General features: G+C 39.3%; 1 protein-coding gene across 1 annotated transcript in view; it reads left to right on the top strand.

Annotated features, from left to right (window-relative positions):
- Positions 1 to 233: 233 nt before the first annotated feature.
- phlpp2 (PH domain and leucine rich repeat protein phosphatase 2) overlaps positions 234 to 27,679 on the top strand; it is a 35,764-nt gene continuing 8,318 nt past the window's right edge. Inside the window, exons 1-11 of the mRNA XM_016680892.1 lie at positions 234 to 627; positions 3,497 to 3,777; positions 6,728 to 6,861; positions 15,911 to 16,101; positions 17,592 to 17,717; positions 20,908 to 21,062; positions 22,279 to 22,425; positions 23,658 to 23,888; positions 25,367 to 25,569; positions 25,726 to 25,786; positions 27,379 to 27,474. Coding sequence (XP_016536378.1) covers positions 415 to 627; positions 3,497 to 3,777; positions 6,728 to 6,861; positions 15,911 to 16,101; positions 17,592 to 17,717; positions 20,908 to 21,062; positions 22,279 to 22,425; positions 23,658 to 23,888; positions 25,367 to 25,569; positions 25,726 to 25,786; positions 27,379 to 27,474 — 1,838 coding nt within the window. The 5' untranslated portion in view covers positions 234 to 414. The remainder of the gene's footprint in view (positions 628 to 3,496; positions 3,778 to 6,727; positions 6,862 to 15,910; positions 16,102 to 17,591; positions 17,718 to 20,907; positions 21,063 to 22,278; positions 22,426 to 23,657; positions 23,889 to 25,366; positions 25,570 to 25,725; positions 25,787 to 27,378; positions 27,475 to 27,679) is intronic.

Below are 27,679 nucleotides of genomic sequence, written 5' to 3'. Positions count from 1 at the left end.
GAAGTTCACTATTGGTTTTTACACATAATAGGAAGTTGGCGTCCTCTGCTTTACAATAATGTTTTACATTTAAGTTAATTGTTGCCTAAATACAGTCAGAACTTAAACTGTACCTCCACTTGAACCTTTCTTTTTTTTTTTTGAGTGATAAAACTCATTATTATTCACTTGAAGCCTCTCCCCTCTGACAGGACCAGTGAGAGTTAAAGGAAAGCCTGAACCCGCCCCTGTAATGTTTATTGATCAGCTCCCCGGCAGGCGGGCAGGCCTGTGTGACAGCGGTCAGATTAGTCGGGATATGGCGTCGCAGCGCCGACACAGGATGAATTTTCCTCTCCCTGTGGGAATTTACCAGCCGTGTTCCGGGGACGCTCCTGCCTTTTGAGGCTGCTAACAGGGGGGCGGGGGACATACATGGCGATGGAGGAGGAGGATAACAGCACAGCGGTCCCTGCGATCAACATCCGAGCCGACATCAAGAAGGGAGGCGATGCCGGAGACAACGGGGCTTGTATTGACAGGCAGCCGGACACGGTGGTCCATCAGGCGGGGCTGAGCCGGACTGCGGGTCGCGGCAGCCGCAGCGGTCCCGGAGCTCACTCTGCAACCGGGATCCGAGTGCTGAAGGCAGGTCATGGTGGGAGGGTTTGTGCCCCCCCGGGTGAATCAGGCAGGACAGAGCGCTGGCGACGGGGAAAGATTTGCCTCGTAGCCCGCTGCAGCGGATCACCGAGCAGGGCAAAGTGCATGATTTCAAACGCATCCTTGCAATGTTATGTAACGCCTGTTATGATGGTTGTCATTCAGGGAGGAGCGCACCAAAACCCAATTAATACCAACAGACCTACCAAACACACTGGGGTGTTTAGATGTGTTACAGGAAGGCCTAGTCCTGCCCAGGTTTCTGATGATTTTAAAAATGATGTTTGGCAAGCATCTACAGGGAGTTAGTCCTCCTTGGTGTGTTTTTTTTTTTAATTAAATGTAGGTACCAGTTAAAATGTTCAGTAAAACGAGCCCAAATGTTAGCTGTCTTCAGTGAAAGGGTGATATCTCTTGTCAGATGTCAGACATGTCTGTTCAGTTCTAAGACTGTGTAGTAATTATGTCAAATTTAGCCATGTTTGAAAATAAATTATAGTTTAAGCAAAATGGAGACATTCAGAATTTCTAGTCTGTATCTTCATTCACCTCAAGATAGGGTTGGTATTTAGGATTACTACTCTCCATGTTGCTTTTAATTTTGACTTTCACCACATAGTTGGCTAGCAAAATAAGAATGAACAAAATGAGACTCTTTTATAAGTGGCGTTCTTTATATTTATATGTTGAATATGTTTCAAAACTCAAAGCTGTTCAGAACAATCTTTCATAATATACAGGTTTGACCTGGTTGAGCATTTCAGATTTTGAACTGGAACTAGACTTCAGATTCCTTGAAAAACAGTGAAATGGCCCTTTAGTTATACAAACTTTAACTATTAACCATCTGAAGTGCATAGTCATATTTTCCTGCAGTGTCATTACGGTGCCCAACCGCTGCTGACTGGGCATCCATTAGTCTTAGAAGATGTGATCAGGGTAATCTTTTCTATTTTTATGTTTTTGGTGCTTTTGTTTCCCATTGGTGAAAGGGCACTCTGGACAAGATGCGTATGTATAATTAGCTAATTACTTGGTCAAGACAAAAGAAGATTGCTATTCTTAAACAGCTGCAATCTCAAAAATATATATATAATAATGATTTACTCAAAGACTGTTTTTGAACTTTTAAACTTCTGTCACATTTGAATTTAAAGGTTATTGACAAAAACTGTGGTTATTTACAATGAAGTTCAAATGGGAAAGTTGTGATAATGGAGCACACAGCAACATGAAGACCTCCAAATGAACATTTAATGGAGTGGTAGCTCAGTTCCTGTCCTGCATCTTTAAGACGTTTCCTTGTTCTGATTTAAACGGTTTCATTATCTCCTCTTCCTGTTGTTAGGTCTTGAGTTCTGCTTCTCACTCATTCGGTTGGATCCCTTGTGTTGAATCAGAGAAACTTCACAACTGTGTTGGACTCCTGGCTACAGAGCTAGAAATCAATGTTCTAATGTAAATGCGACTGCATTAAAATAGCATTTGTTTGAACTGCTGGGACAATTTTGGGAGTGGAGTTGCTTTAATTTGGCAAAAAAAAAATCTGCTTCTGAGGTTTTTTTCTTTTTTTATCTGGAACTTATCTCAATTGTAAGAGAGTTATTCAATGCATTATTAAGTACGTTATTGACTAAATTAGCTCAGTTTGTGTTCTCACCCGTACAACATCATCAACATGTTTTCCTTTTGTAAGTTGTGAAAAATTAATTTTATCCTTGACAAAAGCATGGATTGTATGTTTGTTGGAAGTTTGTATTAAGAAAAGTCTAGAATATCTTGAGCTTAATCTCAGTGACACAAACATGCCTGATGGTAAGAGTATGTTAGAAACCATGACAAAGTGATTTAGTGTCTCTTGTCACGTGCAGCTGGAATTATTGGAGTTTAATTAGCTGAGCATCATATTGCTTAGCATCACATTACTGGTTTGTAGCTTAGCTTTTTTTTTGTAATGAAACTCACCTAACAAGTGTTAAGCAAAACACAACAATCAAATACACACATACATATAATGTTCTGGAGTTTTTGGTAATTTTGCTAACTAAAGATTTGAAGCGAGTCCTAACTTGTGGAGAGTGCTGCTTCAGAAAAAGCAGGGGAAGTGTTTTTACACCGACTCTCACAGCTGGTTGATGTTTTTTGCTTTTCTTTACAGCAAACACAGTTAGCAATGAAAACTGCAAAACTGTAAAAGTTTGCATCTTTATTCAGCAGAGGTGTCTTAAGTCTTGAAATAAATGTTTCTTTATGTTAGAAGCTTCATCAGAGAACTCCAGCTTTTTTTAAGTACGTTTATAAAATGGGGAGAAAAAACATGTTGGGAAATGTTTCGTTTTAACCAAATAAAACATGAATGTATGAAATGTTTGAATAGTTGATGCCCACAGATGAGGTGCTTTTCCACATTTTTATATATTTTCAAGCATAATCTCACTTAACAAAAACTCATGATTCACGTATAGCTAAAAAAGTAAAGTTTTACTGTTTGTGATGGTAGGACAGAAAAAGGTTTGCCTCCTAAACGATCAATTAGCCTATCAGCCATGTGACTCAGTGACACCACATTGACGCTCTTGTTACTGTTTTACAGTGATATTGAGAGGGGAAAAAATAACTTCAGTTTTCAATATTTCTTTGCTACAGCAATGACAGATTAATATATGTACTTTTCTTTTTCATTCGCTGCCTCTTTAATTCCATTCAAAAAGCTGTAAAACTATATTTATGAAAGTGAATCAAACAAACCGTCCAGTTGGTGAGCGGTAACTCGTGTTTCTTGTCGTTGCTGGGTTTTGAACCTCCTTCAAACTCTTTAGCAACATGTTCTGAAGAGACCTCCCTGTTTCCGCAGCGCAACATGAAGAGGAACGGGAGCCGGAGCTGCGCGACAAGGAGAACCAGATTCGGGTCACGAGAGCGTGACTGGCTGAAGGGGGACACCCAGCGAGGCTGTGTGTGTCTCTACGGCGGCGCCGTGGACCCCCAGCCGCCTGCTTCCGGCCCACAGGCCTCCTCCACCCCTCAGACAGACCTGCAGTTGGTGCTCTGCTCCACCAGCACCAGCGTGGAGGAGCTCTGTGCTCAGAGAAACGGACAGGGACTCTACGTTCAGCTGCATGGAGACCTTGTCAGGTAAATGCTCTGTGCAGTACATGAAGTTGCATGAAGAAGCCAAGCTGATGATGTAGAGTGGGGCTTTTTCTTGGAAACGTCTTGCAAACTCTGAATTAAACAATAGCAATTACTTTGCTGACATCAAGATCGAGCAGCTGCAGTCAGTCCTGCAGAAACGTCTTCTGTGGATCCGCTCCAAACCAGAATCCTCACGCGCTCCAAAAGAACCAAAACCGCTGCCTAATGTGAAATCATGTAGAAGAGAAAGAAAAACATTTCTGGAAGATCAGAAACGCCTCGCGTCTCAGCTGCGCAGCAGAACTGGAAGTGAAACGTGAGACGCTATAGCCTGTGAAGGAAGCGCGTCTCTTCCATTAGAGACACAGCTGCCATAAGTGTATTGACTTGCATTAGGATGTAGGAAATGCAGAAGAATTATTAGCTAAACAGACATAATTTTTATAGTTTAAGCAGAATGTCACGGTGAACTAGCCTGAGTGAATGCAAAACATACCGTTTGATCCCAAACTCCCACAGCACCTCACCGATTTTACCCTCAAGGTGCGTTCACCCCCTTCAGGTCCTCAGCAGGCCCTCTGCAAAACAGCAAATGACCCTCCGACTGTCTGGCTCACTGATCCGTGACCAGGAAGGAATTTGTTCTTTTGCTCTTTCTTGGAAAAACCAAAGTGGGGAATATGATATTGTAGAAAATAAGCGCTCGGCTTCAGCGCCTTATCTTGTGTGAGTGTGACGGTTCACTCAGTTTGCTCATGGACTGTGAGTGAAAGTTTTGGCTGTCATTGTGTGGTACCAACAAAACTATTTTTATGCAGTGTTCTCTGCAGTTATTAGCATACCTGCTGAATATGTGCAGAATGGATTTTAATAAAATGAAGGGATTTCACACTTTAAAAAAAAAAAAAAAAATACAAAACAACAACCCACTAATTTCTGTACATTTAGCTTGTAGAGAAAATGAACGATGTTAAAGATTGGGGTGTTTTTTTTTAGATCATTGGTGCTAAAACTAATGAGGCTTCAACTGTACTTTATAAAGCCCCATTTTGACTTTTCCTAGGTTGATTCATATAAAGAGAGAAAGAGATTTATGACCATTTGTTGTTTAGTAGGGTAGTTAGTCACAGTTTGCAGTTTTGCAATCTATAAGACAATACCAGAAGTGGATGTCTTTATAGCAGGGTGACAACTAAAGAATATTTTGCTGAGGAGCCAAAAAATGTTAGTCAAATACGAATTTGATCACTAAAGGAATATATTGGTCTTTTAAACCTGTAAGATATTTGACTTTCAACCCAAAAGTTTTGAAACAATTTGTAGATTATTTTTCTTTGAAAGAGAAGCTTTTCTTCCGTGCCTTTAGCAGTGTGTGGTGATAATGTGCAGCTTTCAGGCAATCTTTGATCCTTTATAATGACATTTTCTGTTGGCAATTCTGCTTTTACACCAGAACCTAATAAGATAACAGGTTGAGTCATGTCGATCCGTGCTTTCCATTTTTGGACCGTCTATCCCTGTCCTGGTGGGTATCCCGTTCCAAGAGGGTTACCGAGCCGGTCCAAGGCTCTGTTTTCCCAGCAGCTCGCTCCTCCTCAGGGATTCATTAGTTGCTTTTTCTGGACAGACTGGGCATGTAATCCCTCCTACACAATGCGGGTATTCCTGGAGTTTCCCCCCAGCTACAGTCATCCTTTGGAAATGTCCTGAAAGAGACTCCCAAGCCCTAACATTGGTGTTAAATGTTTTTTTTTTCCCTGGAGGAGAATGCAGTTCGATATCAGGGGCCTTTTAAATCACTTTACCTTTCAATGTAAATATAAACTTAGATGGCTCTTGAAGCTCATCCAGTCAGATATTGAAAAACAAAAAAAAACATTGCAGAGTTATGATTTTATGAGCTCACCACTGATAAGGTGAGCAGTTAGAGGAAAAGTGCCAACATACCTTTCTGTTATGCAGACATAACAGGAACCCTAACCGTCGTAAAACAGTGTGCCAAGCACTGTTCAATTCATCATCTGGAAATGGGAAGCGTATAGCGACGATATGGCCGTCTACCTAACAGGAAGAGAAAAGAGAGCATTAATCACTGAACAAGCCAAAAGGCCCATTGAAACTCTGCTATCAGTATCTATAAAGCTGATGTGCACAATGCAAATCTCTCTATGTATGAATGGAGAGAAGCAGGAAGTTCTGTTTGTAGTTTGGAGACACAGCAAACATTTGGAAGTAGGAGCTCTGATCGAATGTCATTTTCCTCAAGTCAAGCTCTGTGCGTGGCTCAAACCTAAAAGCGACATCACACTGATGTCCCGCGGTCATAGCGATGCTTTGTTTTTAGCACAAATAGGGAAGCTGGTCAGAGTACTTGGAGCTAAATACAGGAACGTTCAGCTGTTTTGCATAACCATTTTTTTCACACCATGTATATTTTCCTTCCACGTCACCGTAATGCCACATTTTGAGTTTTGTCTGTCACTGCAAGTCTGGACTGACTGCACTAAAGTTTGTGCTCTGAGTGTGGCAAAATGTCCTAGAGATGTGAATACTGTGAATCGCTGAAGAATAACAAGGAATAAATATATTTATACCAAATAGAAAGGGGTCATTCCAAAAAGATTAAACATTTATAAATCATCATGTAATAATGAAAGATGAAAAATGAATTTCTACTTTTGAAACCAATAAATTAAACAATGTTCTTATTTATTTTTTTCTTTTTAGTTTTCTTCAACTCTGGTTGCGTTGCTCTTCCAGGCAACTCAACTATCAGCAGGGCAAAAGATTTCTCTGAACATTTGTTGGTGGCTCCACAGCCCTGAAAGATCATTGCGTTTTATGAGTTTTTATTCAAATCTGTGGTCAGGTCCTCCTCTAGACATATATTTCACTCCAAAGCTGGTTGTCCTTGTTGTCACACCAAACCTGGATGCTGTCGATCCTGCAGGAGGCTGGACCCCAGCGAGCGTCCCCTCCAGATGGTTTACGACTACCTGACGTCGATGGGTTACGCAGACCCGGTGCGAGTCCAGGACGAAGCGGCCAACTCTGATCTCAGCTGCATGATCCGTTTCTACAGCGGTGAGTTCTCCGGCAGAAAGACAACTTTTCGTTCATTTCCTACTGCCTGCTTTAAGATGTGATATTTTTTTATTTTTTTTGTAAAACTGGTTTGAAACATGCTAAAAACATTCTGGAGCGGGTAAAACATTCAAAATGTGAATATGTGTGTGCCACACTGAAGTAAACTTTTAATACTGTCTTTAATGCTGGAAATATTGAAGCGTGAAACAGACCAACGCATGGCATGAGGCCATCAATCATTCCAATATTGCTATTGTTGCTTGCTTGAACTTTACTTGACTTTACTACTATAAATCAGTCACAGCTCCAGTAGGTGGTTAATCATTGTTTGTGCTTCTGCAGAGTTTTTCTGGCTTATACATACAATTAATGGGCTATTTTGATGCATATTAAATCAACTAAATAAGCTTATTTTCAGCCCTCAAGTACATTTCTAATTTGTTAGTTCTTTAACTGTGTTTTAATTTAAGTAAATTATGAAATTAGATCAAATAATTGAAAATCACCAACTTTTACTGCAGAGAATGCATAGGATTTTTCACAAGATTATCTAAAAATTCAACATTTTTGTATTCCTATTTGGGTCTCAACTGCTTTTAAAAACAGCCTATAAGTACTTTAAAAACCACCTAGCTTTTTTTTTTTGGCAATAAATTAATGTTATTCGATTGTTAAGTCACAACAGTTGACTTAACAATCAACTGTTGTTGTCTCATCATTGAGCCTCAGTGCTCAGTGATGGGCTCTGAGGCGTTACCTAGCAACCCCAACCGAAGCCAGCCTCCTTACCTAGCAACCCGAGCCGAGCCCTGGTTATCACCTAGCAACCCAAGTGGAGCTCCAGCACGTTTGGTCAGCTGGTTTTACCGCTGTATTCACTGTACAATGGCTGCTGGAAAAGATAAGTGTTTTGTTGTTGACTTACTATTCAGAAACCACTTGCTGGATTCTTGTTGGTTGTGCAGGAGGCTCTACCTCTGCTTTTGGGTCTGATTCAGGGTCAAAGATGTACGCTTGTATAACTGCGCATCTGTTTGGGGCCATTTTCAGGTGCGAGTGTAAATGTAGAGTTAGCAGCAGCTTATTTGAGTTTAAAGTGACATTAAGCACTAAAACAGCTGATTCTGAAAGGAGCTCAAAATAGGCAGAAATCTCATTATCTTAGAATGATTTTGTGCAAAAACAATGTAGTGAATATGTTTTGTTTAGCCCATAGATCTACCCTAAACTGTCCAAGGAACCATACTGGATCCCCCTTAGTAAATAGAGAATAAAAGTTTCTATGAAATCAATCCCAAAGATGATTTTTTTTCAGCATTTTCTCTTGAACTGATTTAGTTCACTGTGCCAGTCCGTCTTGGCACCCATCTGTCCAGCAGCTTCCTGTTTTTTCCCCCCCTCTTGCCAACATGAGAACTAGCCTAATTTGGCTACTATCGAACCACATTGGTCCAAGTTAAGCCAGGGCCCCTCGGAGACTTCCTGTCTTTATTTGTTATCTCATGGGAAAACGCTTCAAGGTCCAGGCATGGGATGCAATTCAGACCCTTAATGCCCAGCTGAGGCAGAGAGAAAAACTTCCTTCTGGTGTCTGTGAACGGATTAAGGAATACTTCAGTAGAGTTTGTAGTTTGTAGTTTACTGTCCTCTCATACACCTCACTCTCATTCATAGCTGTACACAGTGTACAGGATTTGTTTCAGAAAATAATAGTTCTTTCATCTGACTAACTTCACAGCATCAGCAGATCCTGTGTAAGATGAACAAGTTCTGTTCACCTAGTGATAAAGAAGACTTTCGTCCGTCTCCAAGGACATCTGTCAGAAAACAATCTAATTTGGGATACTAATATATTCATACTCATTCTGCAATTTAAAGTGTCTAATTCTAGACGTTTATTATGCTGTGTTGGATATTTATTTATTCACGTTTTCCCCCTGGGAGTCCATCTGCAGAAGTGAAACATCAGGTTTATTTAGGATACGGTCCGATTATGAATTTTGTGCAAAGATGCAAGGATAATTTTCTCTGAGATGATGTTTGTATTTGTGCAGATGTGACTTTTCAGTGGAACAGGTTTTGATTTGAGGTAAAAGTTTAGATCGTCTTCCAGATCTCAGCTTGTTTTGTCCATTTAAATTGGGGAACAGTTACCTGAAAACATGTTTGCTTTGTGGAGGTTAGTTACAGTGCCCTGTAAAAGTATTCACCCACCTAGATTTAGTTGGCCTTACATTGATTTTATATGATACAACAACACAAAGTGATGCATAATCAGTGATGTAGCAGAGCTACAGCTTAAAATAATGATAATTTTCTGTGAAAATTGGGGGAATCGTGTCTGTAAGCGGTGCTTTTAGGTTTTTCCACACATTCTCTTTTGGATTTAGTTCTGTATTTTTGGGGAACAGTTTTCCTGGGCTTAGTAAGGCTTTGTAAGTTTTTAAAGTTCACAGCTAAAAGTTGTAAACCATGTATCACTTCCCTTCTGTCTCAGAGTTAGGCGTTTTGTTGGCGTAGCAACAAAATCTCTGTATAACACATTGAAGTTCGCTGCTGCAATGTGATGGAATGGGAGGATTTCAACAGGTCTGAACACTTTTGCATGGCAACTTAAGAGGAGATGATGTCACTCATTGTTCAAACGGGGTTTTGGATTTGGATTACTGGACCATGCATTTGTCTTTCAAGAACTCTGTAAAGCAAAGATCATGTTTGTTGAGCTCTTCTTCTAAAAATCGATGCTTTTTGGAGACCAGATCATCCTCTTTTCACCAGACAACTTACATCCATCTGCTTTCTGGCCGTAACACGCGTCGGTGCACACATGTCTTCTGTTTAATTTCCGAGCACATTATTTTTCTGCCTTATTTTCTCCAGCTGTTGTGCTTCAAAGTTCAGAGCAGCAGGTGACCTGCGGAGTTTCACCGTTATATCCTATTTATCCAGGAAGGCCCTCTGACACACACACACCCACACACACGCCCTTACGCTGTGGCGCACAGATGAAATTAAAACAAACAAATGCAGGAGTAAACATTTCAGGGCTCTGACTTAATGAGGACACTCCTATAGTGAAAACAGCCAGAGTTCCGGTGGTCCTGTTTGTCAGCGCGTGCAGCTGCGGATCAGATGAAGCCGGTTGTAGGTTCTGGCGCTGGCTCCCCCCCACTCCCCCACCCCGGGCCCATATTCCACCTCTGGCTTGGTGATGTCTCAGATCTTTGAGGTCATAGACGAAGAGCGGCTGTGTGGAGATCATGAGGTCTTCTGTCAGGGTTGGATCGGAGGGAACCGCATCATCAGAAAACAGAGTGAGATCACTTTATGCTTTATGAAACTGAGAGGTGTTGATTTGTTAAGCTTTTTGAAGTCCTGCGCCGCAGTGAAAAGTTTATGCTTGTGACTCTCGTTCCAACTGTTGGATCACAATATCCAGAAATCATGTCCTCAGAGTGACTAATAACTCCCATGTTTCTTCTTCTTCTTCTTCATGTTAATATTTAAAGGAGTAAGTTTCAGTGGCAAAAAACACAAGAGGGGATTGTAAGAGTTGAGGTAAAAATTAAATTCTGTTTGGATCCGATCTCCCGCAGGATTGCCCTGGGCAACAGAGCTGTGCAGAGAGCAGGCTCTCTGTGGTTTCCTGCCTGTTCCTCGTAATGTTCTGTCTCTGCGATCAAGTTCGCTTCTCCCAAGGATTTCCTCCTACCCTCTTTTTAGACCTGCTGTCGGTTTTTCATTCGGTACCGATGCCCAGCTTTCAGGTGGCACGTTTTATTGCTGCTGCTGCTAAGAAGCCGCCATACAAATGGCCTGTTTTCATGTCATCTGTATTCAAACGCAGTAAGCAACTGTGCCTCATGAGATCGGCATGCCAGGAGTTTGATTTTTTATTTTTTATTTTTTACACAGAAATTGTCTATTTGTTTATCTTTTAAATATAGGTGTTTGAAACCCGCCAACAAGAGGCATCTGTGCTGTGGGTAGAATCAGGGTTTGCTGTGGAAAAGAGCTTTCTGTTCTGAGACAAATCAGACTGTGTTTCCGCCTCCACCGACCCCCTACTGCATGCTAATGCAATCTTGAGTAAGACAAAAAGGCTCTGGGAAACAGAGAGTATTGTATTCATCTAAGTGCTTGAGAAATGGCTTGAAGTAATCCAATATAGGAATAAAAAATGAGTTTAGAAACTATGGAAGCCCTTCTTACCAAGTGAAACTGCTCCATAAAAGAGAAGAAGGCATTCCTGTTCTGCCACTTGATTCTAAAGGAGAAAACGAACATACCAGTTTCATATTTTTGGCTCTTATTTATGTTTCTTTGTGTTCATTGTGAGGGTGTTTAACAGTGGCTCTAAAAGGCCTACACAGTCCTGCTAAGATGCCAGGTTTTTGTGATGTAACACATGTAAATAAAAGAAAAGCATTGCAGTGTTTCTCCACCTCTGTCACATGTAGCCAATTTAACTAAAAACAAAAATAACCTTCTAATGGGAAAGTGTAAGAGAAAAGAAAATATACTGTTTTTCTTACATTTTCTCATTTGCTTCTTTTACCTAAAGGTGCAAATGAGGAAATGTTGAAATGGGAGAATTTCAACAGGTCTGAACGCTTTTGTGCAGCAGCTGTAAGAGCATCTAATGGCTGCTCAGGGTTCAAACAGCGTTTGAAACTGTGAAGTTTTGAAACTTCACAGTGATCAAGGGGATCTCGTCTTTGAAAGGTATCATTCTGGAGAAGGCTGTAAAACAATTCCACAACATTATGTGTGCAGCGTCCACAGTGTGACGGTCTTCACTGATCTAAGGTGATATTTCTCTAACACCAGTCCAGACAAGATGGAGACTGTGCAGGGAAGCTGCCAAAGTAACTGCAGGAATTTCTGGCTCATATTTTATGGCTGAAAGAGAAAATGATTTTCATCCAAAGAAAATGTTAACACCTTACTAAAAATCTCCACAAATCTGGTTGGAGAATTTATTACTGTCAAATGAAACAAAATTGATCTTTATGGACTCATTTCCAGAAGGTTTTTTTTTTTTTTTTGCACAAAAATAACAGTCACCAAAAACACCATGTACTCAGTGAAACATGATGGTGGATATGTGATGCTATGGATAGTTTTTAGACATCATCAACAAAAAAGTATGGCCATATTTAATATTTTATTGTGTAACCCAAGCCAGAGTTCAAAAGTAAATCTGACAGAACGTCTGTGAGGTAACATGAAAAATATGTATGTCTACAATCTGAGATTTGGACAATATAGAGAGAACAAATATGCTGATAGACTCCTACCAAAGAAGACTAAATGCTGAAAATGAATTAACATAGTATTAGTTTGCTGCAACCAGATTTGTTTGCTTTCCATTTGAGTTGTACAGGATATATGTACATGTCACATTAAAGGTGGATGATTATGTTATTGTTATGGTGACATTTTTTAATTGCGACAGACTGACATTTTAACAGTTATGCACTTTTTATGTACACTGTATATGTTTATTAATGTTTTTTTTTTTTAAGATTTAAAGGTCCAACAAAAGAATTTTAGAATAGTTTTTGTTTTGTTGGGTTTAAAGGCCCATCAAAACCATAACTTTAGTTTTACTGCTTTTATTGTGGCATAATAAAAGTTTTATTCAACCTTTACAGTTTCAACAATGATTAGTGGCAGGATATTTTAAAGCAGTGATCCAGTTGTAGCCTAAAATCAAAATATTTTAACAGTGACGATCAAAATGTCTCTTCTCCCCCCCCCAAGTTGTTTTAACAGAAAGAGGCAGAGAAAATGCAAGCTGACATTAAAAAAGTATTTTTGTTTTGGTTTGCAAAATCCCAGCTGTGGGAAGTAGTTGTAGGTAAAAACTTTGCAAGATTAAAAAAGCAAACTCAGAGACGGCGACATTTGTCTCTGCTCTCCAAATCATCCACACTGTTATTTAGCAGTTCTTCTAAAAATGCACAAAAAAATAGTTTATTATCTCATATCGATGCATCCTGCAGTTTGCTAGTAATGCTATATTTTCATTACTGGAACCATCTTGCTTTGTTCCGAAACAGGAATCTACTTGAAACGTAAGTTATACAACATTAAAGCACATAAAAAGAATTAGTTTTAGGGATCAGTTGCGGATTCAGGTTCTCAAATCTCAGTTTACTTTTTCACATCACTCTCAGGTCTTTCTTTCCTCACCTACTTCCTCTCTCTTTGCGTCTGTTTTCCCGTTTTTTTGTTTGTTTTTTTTCTCTCTGGTTATCAGAATTCACCCCTCTGCGGCCTTGTGTCTCGTCTGCCGTGTCACGTGAAGCGAGATGTCCCAGAAATGTCCCGGTGAAGGCCACAGACACACTTGAGTGAAGAGATAAGAAGTCGCACATTCGACTGATCGGTTTCTCGCCTCCCCCGTCCCTGGGTTTTTAACAGCCTCCACTTAAACGACGTCTGACCCCAGTTGATCATTAGCTTAGTGGAAGCAGCACGGCATCTTGGGGAAACTGTGTTACACAACACGCTCTGACCGTGTCACCAAGCCCCCGTGGAGCTGCTGGGAACGGTCAACACGATTTGTCATCAGCTGGACGTAATGGATTTGGCTGACTCTCTGCAGAACTGCGAGAGGCTGCAGGAGACAGTATGGAGATTTACCAACTCAGATTGGACTTTGATTTTGTGAGCAACATGTTTCCCTGGCAACTAATAACCCTGCCGACAGTGAGGGATCGCATGTGTGTTTGCTTTAAAAGTTGGCTCCTGAAGGCTGAGGCTTTTGCGTTGGTGTTGCGTAAATGGGACTCTGGTTTTCACACAGGTAGTTGTAGTGCACAGATGCTTTATTTACTTGCAAAAGTATTTTTTACTGTAATGTTTTCAGATCCAATCACAGTTGGAATGATGGTAAATTAACAGGAAGTTATATATGCACTCATCCCCCCCCCCAAATAAAAATGTCAAAAGTATGGATTGCATTTGTATTGAACCTTTTTAAGTTGATACTCTGTAGCACCGCCTTTCAATGCTCCCGTATAGCTGCAATCGATTTGGTTCCAGCTTTCCAGAGACATAAAGTTTTGCTGATTCTTGCTTATAAAACGGCTCAAGCTCATTCAGAACGGACGGAAAGTAACTGTGAACATTATTTTTTAACCATTTGCATTTAGGTCTGAGCTTTCATTTTAGGTGATTCTTTCCATGACAAGCTTCCCCATCCCTGCTGGACAAAAGGATTCCCACAGCATAATGCAGCCACCACCGTGTTTCGTTGAGGAGAGGCTCAACGAAACACGCCTTTATTTAGAAGTTAAAGTGGCTAGATGCTAATGCACCAATTTTTTTTTTACTTTTTATTTGTAAAAAAAAAAAAAAAAATCATAAAGACAGTATGTAATTTTCTTTCCACCCCACATTTGTGCACTTCCTTATTGTTTATTGTTTGTTTTACTTTATGTTCTTTGCATAGAAAATATGTGCAAAGTTAAAAGATGTAATATCTACAAGAAGAAATTATTTACACCCACAGAAGACTCCTGTGGATCCTTCAGTTGTCCTCATCACCATTAAATATGACTGGATAATGTCTGCAATAGGTATTATCCTATTGCAGGCTAATAGTCTGCAATACGAAATGTATCATAGTTTGATACATTTCAGAAAACATGTGGATGAGGAAATATTTCCCTCTATTGTTTTCTCACTAGTCAAAGCAAACTGTACCTTTTAAGAAAGAAACAGAAAAAAAGTCCATTTTCCAGATATGAATATCACAAGCAACCCCAGGCTATTTGTTTTTAATCCATAGATTCACCATAATATTGTTATTTCAAACAGGGACAAAATCAGATAAGGCTAGTATTGCTAATAATTCAAAGATTTCTTGTTAGTTTCAGGACTGTTCAATAGTGTGATTCTTATTTATCCTGTTAGCATTCCTCTGACTAGACTCTTTAATTTTTACACTTTCCCCATTACAGTTAATTTTTGTTTTGAGTTAAATTGGCTATATGTCACAGAGGTGGAGAAATAATACAATGCATTTCTTTTATTTACATCAGAACACCATGTTGAAGAGACACCCTGGTTTAGTTAGTAAGAACACCCATTTAGCCTGGGTGAAGTTATTTAATATATTTTTTAAATATCTAACAACAAGGAAGCTATAGTTGCTCTCTTTTATTTAACTCCATTTCACTAAAATAACATATCGTGTCTCTAATTTTCAAAGAAAAAAAAACGCCCAAAAATTGCAGCCAAGCAGTTTGTTGTCAGGCACGCTTAACTTGTTCATGATCGGCTGTCTGCTGAGGAATAGCAGCAGGAACACTTCTTTGTGTTAGAATGCCCTTGCAAAGTGAAAGGGACACGGAGAAAAAGAATGAGCTGGACAAAATGTGCTGGAGTAAGCAGATTCCCTTAGAAGAGCATCTGAGTGGGAGGAAGCGTGAGTTGGTTTGAGGGGAATTTAAAAACAGAGGACAGGAGTCTGAGGTGGGCTCTTTCTCCTTTGAGCTTAATTGGCTTGTCTCTTAACTGAGTGTTCTTGAAAGCTGGCAGAGACGGCAGCTCTGCAGTCGGACGTTTCCTGCAACGGTGGCCACTGGGTTACCCGCTGTGCAAGCTGGCAGAAATAAACTGGACAGAATGACTTTAAATGTGACAAAAGCCGATTCGTTTATCCATACGTCTAGCACTCGGTGGTAGCAAACCCCCTGCCCCCACATTTTTCATATTTTTTTACTGTCCAAAATCATGTTTCATTGATGTATGCTAAGGTAAAGATCCTAAGTAGTGATGTAACACCATTTCCTGGAACAGTGCGGCGTCTAATAAACAGGTGATATCAGACTGATCATGACTGATCCACGACTTTCTATATGACTTCATTTTCTGGAAGCATCCGATCTCTGTAGAGCCTGAAGACGTGCCAGTAATTAGCTGTTTCTGTTTCTCTGAAACTGGATTGATTCTAAGAATTAGGGGGTCTTGTGTGTTAGATTAAATGCCTGTAGGCCCATATTAACCTCTGTGTGGGCTTCTTTCCTTCCAGAGAGGCCAGTGAATGCAGACCAGCAGGAGCGGACCTTGTTGAAGGGTGTGTTCAGCGTCCGGAAAGGCAAGACGCAGCTGCACAAGTGGGCAGAGCGGCAGGTTATTCTGTGCGGCACGTGTTTAATAGTGGCCTCTGTGAAAGACAGTCTGGCGGGGAAGATGCACATTCTGCCCCTGGTGGGCGGAAAGGTGAGAGTTCATGATCTGAATTTGCATTGACATCTTACTCTCCACAGGCTAGAGGCTGCAACCCAAGCTACACTTGCATGTTTGGACCAAGTAAAAACCTTAACATGCAGCTGTAAATCAAATGCTTTGGTATGATAAATACAGACTCATCTCAGTCCAAGGATTGTAAACGGAACGAGCAGGAGCTTCTTAAAGAGACAGGGACCCAATTTCAAGGCATCAGACTTCCTTTGAGTCATGTTTGACAGCATTTTTAGAACAGAAAATGGTAACATAGCTACATGACTGGGCTTTAAAATGTGCCTTGAAAATACACAATGCCACAACTTTGAAGATCATGTGTTATTAAAACAGGATTGGAGGCCATTGACTGCTAACTTATCCAGTGCTCCAACTCACATCAGAAAGAAAACTCTTGATTATTTGACCATGCATCTCTGTCACCGTGTCCTTCCTGTTAGCATTTTCAGGATCCACAAAACTACGTAGACTGGATAACGAAGCCACGACTGGTTCAGCAACTCCAGAAGGGTAAAGGTCAGGCCCATTGTTCCATGGCCAGGACAGAAGCTACATGATTCCTCTTGGATCCTTTTCAACAACCTGAAATAAACTTCCCCAAGGAAGTTGAGAAATATGATCCCTCATAGCGTGAAAACGGTTTTCATTTCATTTTCTTAAAAACTGGGACCACCATGACAGTCTTGAGTTTCTCCAGCTCCGCCTCTTCCACGGAGGAGGAAGATGCTGAGTTGATTCAAAAGATCCTCAAAGCTCTTCTTCTACTTCCTGACAGTATCCTCAGTGTGGGTCTGCAGTTTCCCCTCCTATATATATATATACATATATATTTCAGCTTTTCATTATTAAAGACGAACATTGAGCCTTTGCCTTGGTATAAATGACGTTTCTCTCCACTGATCATTTGATTTGCCATCTGGTTGCACAAACAACGCTTCATTGATCTAATTGAATTTTACTCATGATAGATGTAGATAAACAAACGGTCTAACTTATGACATGCCAAGAGTTAATTTATTTATTTATTTTTATGATTTGCTCTCGCATTTTCCCTCAGCAGATTGTGTGTAACCAAAGACGAGTTGGATCATTAAACTTCTGCTGTATGACTTCAGTCAGCATTGACTTGAAACCCTCACAATATATAAAACTGAAAACAAATCTTAGCATGTCAGGAAAGTAGGCAGTGGGAATGGCTTAAAATCGGTCGGACTGACGGCTTTATTGGTTGTTTTAACTGTTCATTGTGTGTGAAGCGCTAGAATAAGCAATATTAAAGAACCACTCGATATTTCCTGTGATCCAGCTAATATTGGTAACATCTGAACTCAGCATCTCTGTTCTGTAGGAGCAGTAATCATGTATAAAGTCTGAGATCTGTAACATAAACCTGATCATAATTTTTGCTAACTGAATGGAAATGAAGTGTCTTAACGTGTGACTTTCTCTCTTATTTCCACTGTGTCGAGGTTGAGGAGGTGAAGCGGAGGCAGCACTGTCTGATGTTCAGCTCCGCCGGATCGCAGGCGCAAACTTACTTTGTCAATTTCGACACGCTCGCCGACTACCAGCGATGGCACCGGCAGGCGTCAAAAGTAAGCAAGGAACACAGAGCGTGTGGCGGTACGGCTCCATTCTGGCTGATGTGGCTCCCAGACATCTCACTGGCTTCAGAAATGAGATGTTTATTAATTCAAGCCCACATGTCTACTTAGAATGTACTTACCTCAGTTTGTGGACACATCTGTTTTTTGTTTTTCTCCAGCGTCTCTCAGCAGGAGAGCATTTTATCTTGTGAGTCACTGTGGATTAGCAAATGCTACTTTAGCATCAATATATTTCTGTATTTGTGTCTTACCCTGTTTTTCAGAGAATGATGTCAACTGCTTGCAGCTGTTTCTCTTCTTGAAGTTCTGCTCTGCTCGGTTTGCTTTGCTTTGCGCATAATATAATAATTACTGGGTGATGTTGTTACAGCTCCTTTCTGGAGCTGAATGATGCGAGAATCTGAGCTGAGCCAGAGCCAGGAAACAGTTTGCAAAAGAAGGAGACCAGGGATAGGAAGTCATAAAAAATACGCAATTAACTACAGATTCATGGTAAATCCACAACTTCTCTCTGCCTCCTGTGGTATGGAGTATTTGCTTAGAAAAGGCCTTTTACTGCACTGTAGTTAGGCAGACATGTAGACCAAAGGGTTTTTGTAGCTACAGATCATGACTGATGAAGCTTTGTGGACAGTTTTTATGCAACACTGCATAAATCGCCTAAACCATTAAGTCAGTGTATATGTGCATGAGAGAGCGAGAAAGTCAGTGTGTGCATTTGTATCTTCACAATGATCTCCCAGGAGGAACACTGAGAATGCAAAGATGAGTAAAAAGCAGGAAACAAAGTTCCCATTAAAATGTCGAGGTTAGAGTATTAAAAATGTAGAATTAGACATAGGTTTAAATTTCCAGCTGGCTTGTCACTTTTTCACTCTTCCCTAAGTCACATGCAGCTCTGGAAAATACAAAGAGACAACTTAAAATGATCAGCTTCTCTGATTTTAGTCTCTTATATTTTAGTAAAATGAACATTGCTCTTTTATTCTATGAACTACTGACAACATGTCTCAGAAATTACAAGCAAAACTTTAGTATTTATTTGCAGAAAATGAGAAATGGTCAAAATAACAAAACGATGCAGCGCTTTCAGACCTCAAATAATGCACAGAAAACAAGTTCATATTCATTCATTAACAACAATATTAGTGTTTTAACTGAGGAAGAGTTCAGAAATCAATATTTGGTGGAAAACCCAGAAGGTTTTCAATGAGGCTCAGTGCAGTAGACTCTTAATTTTTTTCATATATATAAATATATAAATAATGATATTGTTTTATTCTGGGCATCATGTATCAGGTTCATTTTCATCAACTATTTTAAATTCATTTTGAGTTTGTGGTTTTAAATCTGTAAACTAAAGTTATTGGTACTTTCTTATGGTTTTTCCTTCTTTAAGGAAATTATTTAAGTACTGTATGTATTTACTTTTTAATTTCTAAAGTGACTTGACAATGGCCATGCAGCCCAGCCTTTGCACAGACAGCCTTCTCATCCACAAGCATTACAGAAAGGAACAAACTACCAGAAAGTCTTAAATTTTCCCCCAACCTAATAGACTTTTCTTGTAATGTCAGGAAACGGCTGGTTGAAAATCAGTAGTTTCTGCATTGGCTGCATGACTTTGTACAATGATTGCATATTGGGTATATGGAGACTTTCAATGTATGCTTTATATTAGACTGTTTTATTAAAAATGAAAACTAGCTTAAGATAAATCTGGTTCAAAGCATATTTTATTCATATCTTGCACACATTGTCCCTGTTTTGAATAAAGTGACAAAAAAACTAAGAAAAATGCTAGGAAAAAGAAGAAGAAGAAGAAACAAAGCAAGGTCAGAGATGATGCCTTTCAGAAAGCCAGGGGTATAAAAACAGGGGAGGTGATGTAAGTGACAGGGACCAGGGGAATCTGATGTGGGGAGTCTGAGCTGAGGCGCTGAGTGGAAATGGTTTGTGGAAATGAATAAGCAAAGAAAGTACAACAAACAACTGAGCAGGATGAAGATGTTAAAATGATCACCAAAATCTGCTACACAAAATAAACCCAGTATGGCACAGAACCCTAAAACCAAAGAGAAATAATTATCATAGTCTTTAGCGCCATGACAGTCAATATTTCACACAAGGCAAAAAAAATCACTTATCTTTCACCCTTTAGATTAGTTTGTGATTTATCATGGCTTGATGTAAAACGACACTCACGAGGTAGCACTAGCTGTGTAACAGATTATTCAGTGACTAACATTTATCATGTTGTCCTTGCTCCAGATTAAGGACATCCTTCTCTTAGCCTGGGAAACAGAGAATGTGTGAGAGTTTTAGTTTTATTTGTGTAGACCGGATGTGTTTCGCTTCTCTCTCGTTCAAACAAAACTCAGACCAATCACACATATGATGGCTATCCTGATTTGATACTCCTTTATTTCCCTAAATCAGGGTTTCTGCGACATGAGCAACATCCGGCTCTTTGACCTCTTTACAAAGACTCTTAAAAGAATTTGCTTATTTACAATGGAAACCAAATTTATATGTAAAGACCCTAAAAAGGAATCGCTCTAGGGGTCTTCCATTTGAAATTTTTAATTCAATTTAGATTATTTTTGAAGTGATGAATCCTCTGCTGCTTTATATCCTCATTGCAATTTTTGATGTTTTGAAATAATGTTTTTTTTTTCAGAAGTAAAAAAATAAACAGTCATAATTACTGTATCAACAAAACCTGATGAGTTTTCCAACCGTCAAGGGTTTTTGTGGCTCCAGAAAAGTCTTATTTTTTATAGGTTAGCATTGATGTGTATGTGTCACTTGGTTGTTTCTACATTTGAGTCTAGATTTAGTTTCTGCAAAAAGACTTTATGTTATAACTGAACATATGAAAAGTGAAGTACAAAATAAAGTTGGATTGACTGATTTGCATCCACTTAAGAGATCAAAAAGGTCCAAAGAAGTTTGAGACTAATTATCACTATAGCAAGTAACAAATATATCATATATTTGCTGCAATTTTCTGCTATGTGGAGAAGAATAAAGCGTAAAGAACCATGCAACTTGACCTTTGTCTAATACAGTAGCAGAGCATTAGTACATGTTGCTGGAACACAAGACACGTCAGACATTAGCTTAAGTATTTCACGTATTCCCGTCTCTCTTGTTGTGTGTGTGTTTGCGTGAGCAGGTGGTTTCTCAGACGGTGAGTGTGGTGGACCTGTCCTGCTACAGCCTGGAGACGGTGCCTGAATATCTGTTTTACTGTCAGGACCTCACCCACCTCAACCTGCGGCACAACTTCATGAGGCTGCAGGGGCCTGGAAGCCTGCTTAACCTCCCCAGGTACCTGGAGATTCACACGTTTTCTCAGGATTAGACATTAACACCTGTCAGCTGGAGAACCCAGCATAGCTGCAGCAATGAATGAAAAAAGAAAGAAAAAAAGTTATAACTAGCCTAGCCACCTGGCTAGCCTAGGTGACTAGGCTAGCACCTAGCTAGCACCTAGCTAGCCTAGGTGGCTAGGCTAGCACCTAGCTAGCCTAGGTGACTAGGCTAGCACCTAGCTAGCACCTAGCTAGCCTAGCACCTAGATCGATTGGTTGAAGAAGGTACTGTATCTAAGCTCTCTAATTTTACTTTTTAAATTTGAAAAATTAACAATGAGAGTTGCAGATTCTTCTCAACCCTGATTTTAAAATCTGATACGGCTGCCTTGCATATAACTTAGCAATACTCGTAGCAAAAAGCGGTTTATTTGCCTGTTGGATGATTTTTTTTTCATGGTCTACTGTACAATCTCATTTAGTGGCAGGGTTTTTTTTTTAAACACTTCTTCGCTGCACTGATGAAGCAAACATCATCACGAACAACTCACCTTTTTGGCTTTTAGTGCTCAGTTGCTTCACGTCACAGTCAGAAATTTTATTGACCTTGAAAATGATTGTTTTAACACACCATTAACCAGCTATTATTATCATCATTAAAAAAAAAAACAGTTTGGTTGGTTAAAATTATAGAAGTTTTAATTTGTTCTATCACAAAAATAATCTTTAATTTTACTGCGTGTAAAAATACACACAGTGTAAAACGACAAGTTGTTTCAATATGTCGTTTATTTTTTACACACTCAGCTCATATGGCATTACTCTATATAACATTTGTATGTGAACCAATATAGAGTATAAAACTACAACAGAAATGTGAAAAGATTTTTATCTGATTGCCATCCATTACCAAGGACAGGAATTCAGCTGCTGTTCATTTCTGCTCTGGTTGTTCTTAAGTGATGTGTCATTAGAGCGGCTGTAGTTAATGACTAGTATCCGTTTTAGATCCCCTTGTCTGCCTACAGCATCACTCGGCAGCCCTTTGTTTGTAGATATTACCATTGATGAGAACTTGATGAGATACTTGCTGAAAGCAACACTTGAACATTTAGATTTTACTGTTAAAAAAAAGTATTTTTTGCAAAAGAGCTCATAGTACATATAGAGAATGAAGCAATAACAAAGATGTCCTAAAGGCTAAACAAGCATTTTTTTTCCTTTCTCTTTAGGTTTTCCCAGCTGAAGAGTCTGAACATATCTCACAACCGTCTGGGTGTGTTCCCTGAGTGTGTCGGTGAGATCCTCTCTCTGACCGAGCTGAACCTCTCCTGCAACAATCTGCACACCATCCCTGTTCAGATCGGCAACCTGCAGAGGTCAGAGACACATCTGCAGCACACGTGACATACACAGAGCCTATATGCAAAACATAGCATGTGATTAGCATGGTTAGTTGTAGCACAAAAATACTGTACAGCAAATAGGATAAACTGTTCTATCCAGTTTTAAGAGCAACATGCTGCACAGCCTGCGAGAAAACACAAATATATATATATATATATATATATATATTTTCTGGAGCTGCTCTTTAGCCCCCACTTTAGGGAACGGGGCAAAATCAAACATTTTCTGGGGTAGAAATTTTACCCCAGAAACTGTCCTGATAAAGAGGGAGGCATTTTTGTTATACCTTGTAACAAAGGTGGAGTTTTGTAAAAAATTAAGTTCTCATATTCTCAATAATTTGAAATGGTTATGATTACAGATATTTGTATGTGCTTTGCCTGTTGCATGCATTGATGCTCCTACCCAGGGCACCTCTCTTTTCACCTGGACAAATAAACTATAAATATATATGTACATATATCAACTGGAGATAAATATACCTGTATTTGTCGGTTACCATGCAGTCATATTGAATACTTCTGTTCAATTACAATAATAAAAAAGTCTCCTAACCTCAAAGGAACTATTAATGAAACTCTCATAATATAATTTTTTTGGGAATTTAACCAGTAATGATTCACAGGGTTTATGTTCTGGCATCCAAATTACAATCACAACTCTCTGTATTTCCCTGTATTAGCATGTGTTCAATATTAAAGTTACATAAAAGCTGCTTCCTATGAGTGCTTGCGCTAATCTGGGACAAGCTTTCATTTTTCAAAATCTATAAATGTTGTAAATTTCTGGCCTTGGAATGACATAAATCTTGTTTCAAAGTGTGATCGCTGCTCCGTAATCAAGAGTTATGGCTCTTGAACACTGATTTGTTATCAACTCCCTCTCTCTTCTGTTCCACTCCTCTGCTTTTAAAGTGATTAAATATAGAACTATGTTCTGGTAAAATTAGTCTAAAGTTTGTTATTATTGCTTATATCCTTTTGTGAAGTATAACCACCCTGACAGGAGGATATTTTTATAATGGCTCTTATTGCCAAAAATGTACATAAATAAACTGAGTTGAATTGAATGACACATTTGGTTAAATTATGTATTATATTATTATATTACCACTATATCTGCTGAATGTTGGAAGTTGCTTAGTAACCATTTACCCCAAAGGCTGATAAACAGACAAACAATCCTTTTTTCCCCCACTCCTTAGCCTGCAGACTCTGTGTTTAGATGGGAACCACCTAAGCTCACTACCTGAAGAGCTTGGTGATCTGTCTCAGCTCAACAGCCTGGGCCTCTCCTTCAACAACTTCTCTCACGTCCCGACGGTCCTGGAGAAACTGTGTGCAGTGGACAAGCTGGCCATGGCCGGAAACCGAGTGGAGAGCTTGGAGCTGTCCACTCTGGCTCGAATGATCCACCTGAGGAACATCGATCTGCGGTGGGTTGTTTTCTACCTTCCTCCTTTCTCTTGTCAACAGAGGGAATCTCTGTGTGTTCTTCAGATAGTTGTAGTTTTTGCTTCTTTTTAACTTTCTTTTCAAATTGTGGATAGAAAAGGGAACATTCTGTCACAAACTCCAGCCAGCTGAACTTCAGCTGCTCCTGTGTTCTTCACAACTCCTCCAAGCCTCTTTTTTTAAACTAATATTTATTTATAGATGCCAGATGTGCTGTGAACAAATGCCTTTTACTGCATTGCCCTATTTCACGCCTACATTCACACCTGGGAGCTGCCAACCACAGTCATGTTTTTTTTTTTTTTTTTTGCTGCTATTCAGCATCCTGCTGTTCTGCACATAAACAGTGGGACACTAAGCACTTTGCTCACCAGGACCTCTGAGGCAGGTAATAAAGGAGATGAAAGCTGTTCTCAATGAATATCCTGCAGCTCTGGAGATTAAGCCAGCAACCTGCACTCCAGCGGCTGCCAGATAATGACCTGACCTTGGGGCTTGAGGTGTGGCTCAACCTCAGCAGGCTGCATTTATAAGGACTAAGGTGCATCTGTGGTGGATTAGTTGGCTTGCAGCTCTTATAAAAGACAGGTTATTGTTTGTGAATATGAATTATGTGATCTACCTGGAGCAGGGGGTGTCGAACTCATTTTCATTTTGGCCCGTATCAAAAATCTGAATGTTCTTAAAGGCCTGGTGTTGCCAGAATGTTTTGATAAAACCCATTAAGCTGTTAAAATGTCAGTAAATAGCTGTTTGTATCAGTTTTCAACAAGCATTTCTTAAAATTTGATAATGTTGATCAGCTTTTCACACTGATCAGTCCATCCAGGATTTTATGTTTTTTAGTTTTGTTTTTCTTTGCAATCAAAATCACACATTTTGTGGCGCTAATTTAGAAATGTCTGTAAGGAATTTTTATGATATTTTCACTAATGTATGAGGCTAAATGTAACTTTTTATTACTCGCCGTATCGACCACGGACTATAGATTAACATCAAGTAAGGAAGAGGCAGCAGTCACTTCAATGTTTTCGGCCAATTTTAAGAAACATTTGCAGGATCTGTTGATTTTGTATGAATTTTGCAGATTTGTGGAAAAGCTGGAAGGACTAGTAGTTGATGTAACTTGGAGTTGAAAGGGCCACATAAAAAGCTACAGTGGTCCAGATTTGGCCACCGAGCCTCGAGTTTGACACATGTGACCTAGAGCCCTGATCAGACCACAGGGCATCACCTGGCAGTCATGTACCCTGAAATTCTCCTACCTGTTTATCTGGACTGATAAAGTCATAACACCAAAACAGCTTTGCAGAAGTCACAGTTATGTGGTTCAGTTGCTTCTATTATTCAGCTCTGTTTTGCAAAGTTGTTGTGTTATTTTACAACAACTGCTGTGTTCCTGCAGACATGTTAAGGCTTCCCTTTGTTTTCATCATTCAGTTTGCTCTGTTATTTGCAGGTTGAACGGACTCAGGTGTGTTAAATGTGAGACTCCAGAGCCAGTGAGCCACGTGACGCAGCTGGACTTGCGCGATAATTGCTTGGACTCGCTCGACCTGAGCACCGTCTGCAACCTGGAGACTCTGCACTGCCAGCGGAACCAGCTGGGGAGTCTCACACTCAGCGGTTTCTCACTGCGCATGCTTCATGCCGGCAGCAATCGTGAGTGAAACGGAGCGTCAACTGGCTGCTATTATTACCCCCGCCCCCCTGTGTGGCCCTTTTGCTGTGATGATGCATTCAATTTACCAACCCACAAGAGACAGAAACGATGCAGATGTTTCACTGATGATGATCGGTGCCTTTGTCTTCCTGCAGGCCTCACAACAGTCAACGTCTATCCAGTCCCGAACCAGCTCACACACATGGACCTTTCACAGTGAGTTCTGCACAGGAATAAGAAGTGGATGTGGAGCCACAGAGATTTTCTTATATTCCATAAAAATAAAGTATTTTCTTATGCTTTTTGTTAATGGTGTGACCCACAGCATGTGTGGGTAAAATTATGTTGCAGACAATATTCAGTGAATATTTTTGAATTTATAGTTTCACTCCAAAAAATCAGACTGTTGAAATATTACTCAGGCTTCTTTGCTTTTTCTATTTGTTTTATTGACTGATTCTGTTTCACATGCTTTTTCTATGTTCATAAACTTTAATAATGTGTTTTGAAATCTGGGTCTATTAGAACAAGACCAGACGTAAAAGTAATTGATACCGACACAATGTTTCATCATGACTGGATGTTAGCAGTTCATAGGATCTTTAATATGAAACTATGCAACTGTTGCTCATTTTTCAAATTTCACAGTAATTTATTCTGCTAAGTACATGCAGCCCATTGGCATGAACAGCATATTATGCTTATATAGCAACGTTACAAGCATAATAAATGGTTATTCCTCTTTGGAATGACCACGGTGTGTGTTTTGTTTCAAGCAGGTTAATATTTTCAACATTTTTGTGCACTCAAAATTGATACATAGAGCAAATATCATAAATATGCACCCCAAATTATCATTATTCTTAGACTTGATGTATAATATATTATTTGTAAACTATTATTTATGGAGAACATTTCTGTTCCAGTTATTATAGAGCCATACATACTTACAGGTTTAAGTATATATGGCTAAAGGTGCCAAGTAAATAGGATTCACAAAGAAAAAAGTATTAAAAATAAAAGTGACATGTCTGAAAGCCCATTTTTGTCTCTTGAAAGAAAAAAAAATGAAGCAAGACCTCATTCTTATGAGACATAAAGTTATATATTTAATTTACTGAATGTGTGGAAGAATTAAATTTTTTGAAAGTCACATTGTTCACTTAGTGTGTCATCATTCTGACTTTCTTTACCTTCATTTCTCATGCCAGTGTAATGTACTCCTTTTGTGTTTTCAACATGTAAAGCACTTTAAATATCTTGTTTCTACAAATAAACTTAACTTGCCTTAACACAAAGCTACTAACTTTAAAGCTCATAACTATGAAAAGTGTAAATTAGATCTTTGAAACTCCTTATTATGACATATCGCGCTTCATTTGTTTTCTTTTAAATGATAGAAATGCGCTTCCAGTTTATTTCCAACTTAAGTATTTAATTAAGACAAATAAGGCAAAAAAAAATGTATCTGTAGCTTCACTTTCAACTTTGACTTTAATTTGATTCATTGAGTTAAAATGATTAATTGTATCTACATTGCTTTGTAAGATGTTGAATTATTTGTATCTGTTTTTTCCACCTCATCAATTAAGGCGGGATTTGAGATTAATTGTTTTTCTGCCGTTAAAGAATTATTGCGGTATCAGAAACGCAGTAATGCTGAATAATTGCCAGAGAGAGGAGGCTTAAGCTGTATTGGGAGAAGGGACAGTCAGATAATCCCCCAAAAAATCCAGGTGGAATAAATCAGAACACCAGCTTTGCTCAGTCTGAGTGTTTGTCTTTCTGTTTTATGTGTGTTGAGACAGGAACCTGTTGGAATACCTTCCAGCCTGGGTGTGTGACTGTCGGAAAATCGAGATACTGGACCTTCAGCACAACCTGTTGTTTGAACTGCCTTCCAGGTTTGATTTTTTTTTTTTCAAATCAGGAATCATTAACTTTTACTCCTCATATCATTTCATAAGTTTATTCATTTAGTTTTTGTACGTAATTTAACACGCAACTGGAATTTATATGCACATCAGGCGTTGCGTTGCATACATTCCTCTTTTTTTCCCCTTGTATATTTAACTTGGATAAATTTAGTGTGTTAATGTGTAACACAGT

Source organism: Poecilia formosa, unplaced genomic scaffold, assembly GCF_000485575.1.
Source record: "Poecilia formosa unplaced genomic scaffold, Poecilia_formosa-5.1.2 Scaffold261, whole genome shotgun sequence".
Taxonomy (NCBI): domain Eukaryota; kingdom Metazoa; phylum Chordata; class Actinopteri; order Cyprinodontiformes; family Poeciliidae; genus Poecilia; species Poecilia formosa.
The sequence above is the reverse complement of the archived record's forward strand: the minus strand, read 5'-3'. Positions and strand labels throughout refer to the sequence as shown.